The 9,716-nt window shown below is 37.5% G+C and overlaps 1 protein-coding gene across 1 annotated transcript in view; it reads right to left on the bottom strand.

Annotated features, from left to right (window-relative positions):
• Nucleotides 1-7,783, bottom strand: part of chuk.S (component of inhibitor of nuclear factor kappa B kinase complex S homeolog) — a 132,475-nt gene extending 124,692 nt beyond the window's left edge. The window contains 1 exon segment of the mRNA NM_001092658.1: nt 7,621-7,783. Coding sequence (NP_001086127.1) covers nt 7,621-7,725 — 105 coding nt within the window. The 5' untranslated portion in view covers nt 7,726-7,783.
• Nucleotides 7,784-9,716: the final 1,933 nt, after the last annotated feature.

Below are 9,716 nucleotides of genomic sequence, written 5' to 3' on the forward strand. Positions count from 1 at the left end.
AAGTTATGGAAAAATCTCTATGAAACAGCTGAACCAACAGATATATCAGAGAGGTTCCAGAAATGGTTGGATGACTTTTTATCAAGAGCAAAATACAGAGTTGAAATAAATGGTTGGCAAAAAAGGATCAGTCTGATTGGCATCATGGGGGAGGAAGGAATTTGTTACCCCTCTAAGGAAAACTGAAGAGGCTTCGGGTTGGGTTTTTCTCCTTTCTCTGGTTCATCTAGTAGTTAGGCAGAATTCATTTAGATGAAAATGATGAGTTTGATTGACAGGTCTTTCTTCAAATTAAGTTGATATGTTACAATAAGTTTGTTGCGCCACATGAAAAATAAAGTCTTCCATACCCACTGCTGCATCCTCTCCAAACCAGAATGAAGGTCAAATACATGGTTGAGCATGCTCCCCTATAACTAGGGGATCTTAGCTTCTTCTTCCACAAACCAAGAGCTGCCAACTGTATTTTTAGCAGACAAAATATATTATGTGTGCGAGCAAAACCTTGTGTAATACTAACCATAATGTTATATCAATGCTTATTATTCTCAATTTTAGTCGAGAAAAGCTAAATTACAGTCGTACAATAAAGACACGAAGAGCCAGATTTATCAAAATGTGAGTTTAGAGGTTAATAAATAAAAACTCACCCACATTATATTCATTCCTCTGGGATTTTTAGATATTTTGTTTATCAAATGCTTCTTTCACCCATTAATAAATACAGTTCAAAAAAAGTACCATAGGAATAAATAGAATGGGCGAGTTTTACGAAGCTCTAAAATGGCATTTGATCTCATTCTGTCACTCTTCAGAGGAGAGTTAAACAGAAGCACAACTTGCCAAGAGAATGAGGTCACGATATTAGCAATTTTCACTATACTAACCTTAAAGAGATACTGACATCAGAAAATAACCTTTTTATTATCTATCATAACATTGTCTTTGAATGCTATTTATAACTTTGCCATAAAAGTATTTGCCTGATGCTTTTACATTACCTTTCTTATCCCCATGTTCCTGTATAAGGGGGCTGCCATATTTCTGCAGAAGTCCGTTAGCTTTAGAAATTCTGACAGTTTAAGAAGGGACAGTCAGGTTGGCAAAACAGTCAGGTTTAGGAACTTCAAGTGACAATCACTTACAAAAGCAGAACGATCAGCAAAAAATGATCAAAATTACCTATAGGTAACTTTTAATGTACATTAATATTTTGAAAAGAAAATGTTTAGTGTCAGTATCACTTTAAAAGCTATACCGAGTCTGGTGGCATAACAGCAGATCAGCATGGTTTTTATATATGAACATTAGACCTTTGTGTGCTATGCATTTTAAGTTTAAAAGGGGTGGTTCACCTTAATTTTTAGTATGTTGTTATAGAGTAGCCGATTTTAAACAACTTTTCAATAGGTCTTTATTGTTTGTTTTTTATAATTTGTGAATTATTTTCTGTTTGCGTCTGACACTTCCAGCTTTCAAATGGGGGTCACTTATCCATTCTAAAAAAAAAAACAAATGTTCTATAAGGCTATAAAAATGTATTGCTACTGTCTATTACCGTACTCATCTTTCTATTAGCCCCTCTCCTATTCATACTCCAGGCTCTTATTCAAATCAATGCATTGGTTGCTAGAATAAAATCAGTCTGGTGACTGTTACCTGTGACCCTACTGCATACAATTCGTCGGCTTCAATCCTTGTTAAGTACCTCCACCTGGGTACACTTCAAACTGGAACAATAAGATTTAGGCAAGGAAGAGCCTGAGAGGCAGAACAACTGCTCAAGTGAATTTATTTATGTTTCACACGTGTGAAACATAAATAAATTCACTTGAGCAGTTGTTCTGCCTCTCAGGCTCTTCCTTGCCTAAATCTTATTGTTCCTGGTTGCTAGAATAGTTTGGGCCATATCAACCAGATTGCTGAAACTGCAAACTGGAGAACTGCGGACTAAAAAGCTGAATGACTCAAAAACCACAAATAATAAGAAATGAAAACCAGTTGTAGATTGTCTCAGTCACTCTATACATCGTACTAAATGTTAAATCAACAAGAAAAGGGCAATATGTTTCGCATTAAACAATTTAAAAATTACATTTTCCATGGCTGATGTTCCGTACTGCAGTGGCCAGGGAAAAAGTAATGACACTCAGTTTCCGAATCATTACTCGGCAGGCTTGCAAATGCATAGTAGAGTAACATCTTGGGATAGTCTGCAAGGCAGTCTATGTTGGATCTTTTACCTATATTATATTCATTCCTATGGGATTTTTAGAATTGTGTTTATCAAATGCTTCTAACTTTCACCCATTAATAAATGCAGTTCAAAAAGTACCATAGGAATAAATAGAATGTGGGTGAGTTTTTATTTATTAAGCTCTAAAATAAAATTTTGATAAATCTGCCCCTGAATTTCAGAAAAGCAAAATTTAGTTCCTTAGTAAATTTAGAGCATATATTGGGGCGTTATGTCTTCTGTTAAAAACACAGAAACACATGGTTGACACTTAAAATATTAAATCCTTATTGTTCTCAACTCATTTCCCTTAAGTAAATTTTTGTTCTCAATTCATTCCTTTAAAGTAAATATAAGCATGTTAAGGGACACCCTATGGGGCTCAAGTCAGAAGAAGGCATTTATGAGGAAAGAAGAGCAAAGCAAGACTGATGGGAAAGACTCATTTATTTATTATCAGTTATTTTCTTTAGTGCATACAATGGAGGAGGCAGAGTTTCAAGACCCACCAACAGTGGCATGGCTCAGCTTAATCATGTCAGTGGCTGACAAAGGATATAGTACATGACATTTATTCAAAATTAATGTGAACAAGGCACCAGGGCCAAATGGAATACACCCTTAGTAAAGTTTAGTTCAGTTTTAGCCAGACCTCTGATATTGTATCTATGGATGGTGGAAAGTTGATGTAATCACAATATTTGAAGATTGCCGAATTGATTTTACAGGCCTGCAAATAAGATCTGTGGTTGGCAAGCTATTTGAAGATGTGTTAAGGTTTGTCCTGGTTAACAACATTATGAGTAGGATTCAGCATGGCTTTATGAAGGATAGGTCATATAAGAAAATTTGATCGCTTTTTATGATGAGCTTTGTAAGATGTTGGACAGAAGGGTTCCAGTACTCTACTTGGATTGTGTTAAAGCATTTTATTCGTTATTCTATAAATGAATGCTTTTTAAAGGAAGGTCTGTTGGTCTTTGTAATGCTGTTTGTATATGGGCTGGCTTAAGGATTGTGTACAGAGGGGTGGTCGTACATTCACTACTTGAACTGAGGTTGTTAGTGGGGTCCCACAGGTTTCTGTATTGGGTCCACGTTCATTTAATTTGTTCATTAATGAATTAGGAGCAGGTAATGTAAGTAATGTTTCAGTGATTGCAGATGACATACAGCAGAATGTGGCATCCTTGCAGCAGGATCTTGAAAAATGAAAAGCTGGGCGGTTAAATAGAAGAAGAGACTCAATTTTGATAAATATAAGGAAATGTAATCCACTTACTGTATATGCTTAATGGGACTGCTATGTCCTTAATGGGACTGTGTTGGGCAAATTCATAATGGAGAAGAACCTTATATAACATTCCTTGTTGATAAACTTGGATGTGGCTGCAAGCAATGCCAGTCAGCAGCTGTGAGTGTCAACAAGGTTTTAAGCCACAGTAAATGGGGTATAGATTCATAGGAGAGTAAGTTTTCCCCTTTAGCACTGTAAAAGCCTCATTAAAATATGCAGTGCAGTTTTGATGTCCAGTGCGGGTTATTATTGAATTAGAGAGATTTATTTTAATCTAACAATAAGAGGGCAGCAATTAAAATACTCTACAATTTGATTCCCAGTTGGTTATTAGACCAGCTGACAAAGGGGATTGTATAGTGCTTATCTGCTGGTATTACATACACTCCACTCTAACATGATCCCATTACAAGTTGAAAGCTAGAAATTTAAATTTTTCGTAACAGATTTGGCTCCATGGGTGTACTGATAAAAATACTACACAGTTTTTCACAGGATTGCTGTTATAAACATAGCGATAGTCTCACTCACTGGTTCTTTACTCAAAGCAATTTCCATTATTATTATTATCATCATCATCACCATGTGTTTATAGATCACAGCACTGTAAAGTAAATGCCTTCATACAACTAAATCACATGAATTACATACGTAGAACATACATCACAACCAATACTGGTACAAAAGGTGAGGAAGGCCCTGTGCAAGAGCTTACAATATAAAGGGAAGGGAATGAGACAAGGTGTGGCGTGGGCAAGATGAGAATAAAGTGGGTGAGAGATGTAGTATGTGGTATTACGTTTTGGTAGTTAAGCAGAATGAGCTAAGCTTCACTAAAAAAAGGTATGTTTTAAAGGGGTGGTTCACCTTTAAGGTAACTTTTATTATGTTATAGAATGGCCAGTTCTATGCAACTTCTCATTTGGTTTTCATTATTTATTTTTTATAGTTTTATAGTTATTTGCCTTTTTCTTCTGACTCTTTGCTGCTTTCAAATGGGCGTAGCCAACTCCCTTCTAAAAAACAAATGCTCTGTAAGGCTACAAATGTATGGTTCGTTACTTTTTATTACTGATCTTTCTATTCAGGCCCTCTCCTATTCATATTCCAGCCTCTTATGCAAACCAATGCATGGTTGCTAGGGTAATTTGGACCCTAGTTACAAGATTGGCTAAGTTGCAAATTGAAGAGCTGCTGATTAAAAAGCTAAATAACTCAAAAACCACCAATAATAAAAAATTAAACCCAATTGCAAATTTTATCACTCACTACATCATATTAAAAGTTAATCTAAAGGTGAACAACCACTTTAAGAGATCTTTTGAAAGCAGAAAAGTTGGGAAAAAGTCGGACATAACATGGGAGAGAGATCCAGAGGAGGGGTCCCTTGCAAAGTCTTGAATGTAAACAAAAGGAACACCAAGAGCCCCAATAGTGTAATATGTATTGGTAAGGGATAATGAAATAAGAGTAGATAACATATACTCGCAAACCAAGGTTACCAATAGGCAACCACTGTAAAGGCAGGAGGGAAGATTGTCCTGACCCCACTCAGGATTAAGAAGTCGCTCTCTGTAGATAGAAAAAGGGTATCAACCCTCCACCCAGGGTGGACTTAGTATTGTATAAAAAGAACAGAGGCGCCAAAAGAATAAAAGGATATAAACGAGTTTAAAAACCAAAACTTAGTAATCAGAGGAGGCAGTAGTGGACTTACCTCCTCCAAGCAGACACAAAACGACTGTAATTAAGCAGTCAAAATTTATTAACGAACTTGGAGTGCGTGCACTCAAATAAAACACAAACAGACATGCACCATGGGCATGGTGATATACATAATAAAATGCCAATGTGGGTATTTATATTATGGCAAACAGAGCAAGCAGTTGAAGGAGAGAATAGGCATGCACTGGGTACACGAACTGCTCTAAATCCTGACCGGCGCACAAATAGGATAAGGATAAAAAAAAAAAAAATAATAATTCACAACAGCAGTTGCATGTCATTGGGCAGAAGCTAAATATGACCCTGAACTGGACTGTGTAGTCCCTAGGGGTCTCAATGGCCAGTCAATTTTAAGTTGTTTTTAGAACAATAAAGTGATACCGACACATGCCTATAAAAATAGGAACCTGGTATCAGTGAAAAGAAGCTGCACGCAAAATATAAGCTTCTAAGGGCGCAATTCCTCCATAGGCTAATTACAAATGAAAACAAGACTCCAGTCAATGGAGTGATTGTGCCACCCCCAGCCCAGCGTTACTGAAACAACTCAGGAAGATGATTTAATGATGTCGGAGGGTCGCTGTTACTAATTTTCGCTGGCCTGGGGGCGGCTTTGGTGAGCTTTTAGCTTTTATATTTCTCGTGCAGCTTCTTTTCACTGATACTGGCACCTATTTTTTATATGAATATGTCAATATCAGTTTAAGCTAGCCATATTTTATCAGTATGATCGTGATCTACATTTATTCACTGAAGATGTCATTATTTTTTGATGTACCATTATAAAAATTATAACTTATAATTGTATCTTTTACTTTACAAGGCGAGATCTATTTAGCAACTCGACACTATTTAATCTATAATCACTGGACTTTATTATGGATCACATGGAATTTATCACAAAACGTTTCTTATTAAGGTGATACTGACATCTAATGGTGGTGAACATTAAAGAAATGTGTTTTTTTTATACATGGGAAGTGCTGGTCCATGCAATGCATTTACTTTGAGAATTATTTATGTGCAGCTGGACTTCAAACTGTTTAAATGTGGTCTTCATACATACATTTATAAAGCAAAAACATAGTCTACAGCACTGTACAGTAGGAGGTGGTATCCCTTGCTTCCTCTACACATGAAGAGTGCTGGCAGCCCAGAAACAGGAGACTCGCCACCAAAACAATATGAGAGTACTTACGTTAAACGGTGTGTAACAAAGATTCTTCTTTCAGTCCAATGCCTGGTACAGATCTCCATTTTACCCAAGTGCAGTCAGGGAAAAGCACTTGCATATATGATGCAAACTATGGCTTGCAGGGCCACTCAAAACATACAGGTAGCATTATCTGACTTGAATTTGCATGTGAACCGAAGGGGGAATTTAATATGTTTTGTTAGCACAAAAATGTGCTAACAAAGACCATTCTGAACATTAGCCACTAAAATGTTCATTCTCTGTGTCCTTGGCCAATTTCAGACCTCAAAGACTTCGTCGCAACATTTGCCGACAAATGGAATTTGCCAACACATGTAGTGTCGGATAATTTCATAATCACAAAGTGTTTTGTGCCCCAAAAATAAAACTCCAGAGCAGGTGTTAACGATAACCTTTGCTTTGCTATAATGAGTGATGTAATATTTACCAGCAACTTATTTTAAATTGCATCGCTGAACATTCACACAAATGAGATTTTAAACATGGCTTGTGGTTTTAGAGTGTAATGGGATGTATTTTCACTTGCACCAAAGCTGAAGAGAGCAACAATGGACAACAATGTAATGGTGATAGAAACGTGCTCAAGTCAAATAACTTAAACAATACAAGTAAATGGCAGTGCTTTCTGAATGCACCCGCTAGTCCCTAATATCTAATTTTGTATGAGGGCAGATAGGCAGGTGCAGGAGACCACGATGCCATTGTTTATGCCCACTCAATGTTTGATGTGTACTGGCAGGATGCTGCTTCTGCGCTTTGCCGGGTAGCTTCTTCTACAAGTAGTGAGCTTCAGCCAAGATTTATTTTTTAACAAATCCCAGCCAGCTTCCACAGATTACTGCATCCTCTATCGCACTTTTGCCATTAGAAACGCAAACATTTACGACGTAAGGAACCAGTTTAAACGCAGATGCCTGTTGCTTACTTCAGTGGTCTCATCTTTCAATATCGTAAAATGGCCAAGGCTTGCATTCGTTCTCTTTCCAACGAATACTATACCCTTTGTCTTAAAAGACAGCAGCCTCTTTTTCCATGTACTGCCCTAAACTTCCATACCATTGTCCTTCTTAGGCAATTATTGTTTTTCTAACTTTTTTTTTCTAACTCCTTATGCCCATGAATATATCAGTCTTTGTTCTTACGCACCCGATTCTGATACAAGCATACATTTCCGAAACCTCCTGTTCCTAGGCGGTCTTTCATGTCCCACGGACCACAAACAGCTCCGTGTTGAACTGGAGGCCTCTCCATAATTACCGCACACTTCCTTCCTTTTCGCAGATACTTCTGGTCACCTGTCACAACTGCATGCAGACAGCCTATAACAACCCGACTTCCGTACTTTAGAGCTACGCTCATCCAATTGGTTAACATTACCCTACGTAATGGCCTCGTTTTCAAGAGACAGGCGTTAGCTTTTCCCTGATTCTGCCCTACAGGCAGCCCCTACTAGAGAATAAATTAAAGTTGTAATCGAAAATCTAATCCCTAGTGTAGTTCAGTATGTGAAAACCATTAACTAACTTATATGGACTATTAACTTTCGAGCGTCCAAGTATATGCTATATTTACATATCTCCGTACATAAAAAAAAGTAAAGAGGGACCAAAACATCAGCTGCGGCCAGCATGGCGATAATGTATTGACCACGCCCGTTTTATGGCCACACCCCTAATTACCATGTCCATTTTACAAAATGTTGCTGGTTATGAAAATTTGAACACATCTATGAGAGTTTTAGGGCCATGTTTTGTTTTATCACATTTTTCCTAATAAAGCTGAAATTGCCCTTTGACGGGCAAGTGTTGGCCAAAAGTATTATCCCCAACCAAAGGTGCAGGCTAGGTAGGGTTGCTGGTATTTTTTTCCAGAAAAGGTGGCAACCCTAGTGCAGGCTAATAGAGCTTGTGATTTCTTTGTGTGATAGAGCTTTTTTTCAATTGCCCTGGAGCTACCAGTGTGAGTAGCAATGTCGTGCATAGTGCATGCGCATAATCCAGTTTGCAAAATGAGCAAGTTGCTGCATTTGCTAAATATGCACATGCGTGTGCTCCAACATGGCTAGGGATCGAGCATGGAAGGAAGACATTACAGGCAGAAGTGGTGGGGAAGGACACATGGCTGCTTTGGTACGGCTGATCTGGGGATAGAGCAGGGAAGGTCACAAGCCTGAGAAGTATGGGCATACCTCCCAACTGTCCCTTTTTCGGAGGGACAGTCCCTCTTTTGACAGCTCAACCCACAGTCCCTCATTTGTACTGGAAAGTCCCTCTTTTCTCTGCACTGAACAGCCAGAAAAAGAAACAAAGTTTCTTACTTAATTGGCTTTTAGCAGAGAGCCCAGAACAACTAACAGGTGCAAATAAGATACTTTGTAACAATTCTGAGACACAAAAACACAGTTTAGATAAGGAGAAATATTTTCAAACTTTCATAACCTGCCAAATTTTGTAAAAAAAACATGGTAATTAGGGGGTGTGGCCACAGAAAGGGGTGTGGTCAAAAAATTGCTGCGCTACATGCGGGAAAAAAAATTTTGTCCCTCTTTTTACTTCCAAAATGTTGGGAGGTATGGTATGGGGTGCCGTTTATCCCAAATACATTCTGTATACAAAACTATCCCTAATACACAGAATGAATGTCTCTCATGTTATATAAGTATTTGTGACCATACACAGAGAAAAAAAATATACAAAAGACTTATTTCTATTAAAGAATGAAAACAAAATCTGGTTAGTGCACAAAAGGATGTCATTATATCACAAACTCCATTCTGTACAGTTTAACAAGCAATCTGTCTCACAAATGTATAACCTCCATGTAACGGACGCACTTATGTGCAAAGTTACTTACAGAATGAATTATGTAAAAACAAAGTTGGACATATTATCTAATAGTGTAACTAACTAGTGCATGTCAAGCTAGATTTGACTGACAAAATAGATATCTGTGACAGAAAGCAAGATTTTATAGCACAGGATTCATTCTTTCCACAAAATGACAGTTTTGTTTCACAAAACAGATAAAATAACCATTCTGTGAAGCAACACTGTCAGCTTAGACAGGAAGAGGAACAGGAGTGAGTCATAAGATAATGGCAAAACAGCAGGAATGCCCTTAACCAAAATGGCCACAAACAGGTTACTACAATAAGAATAGCCATATCACCTAAAATGATCATATTTATATAAGTTTTGCATACTTTTCTTTCTCTACAATTATTATAAGTGCAGCATTATATT

The sequence above is a fragment of the Xenopus laevis genome, chromosome 7S, assembly GCF_017654675.1.
Source record: "Xenopus laevis strain J_2021 chromosome 7S, Xenopus_laevis_v10.1, whole genome shotgun sequence".
Classification (NCBI taxonomy): Eukaryota; Metazoa; Chordata; class Amphibia; order Anura; family Pipidae; genus Xenopus; species Xenopus laevis.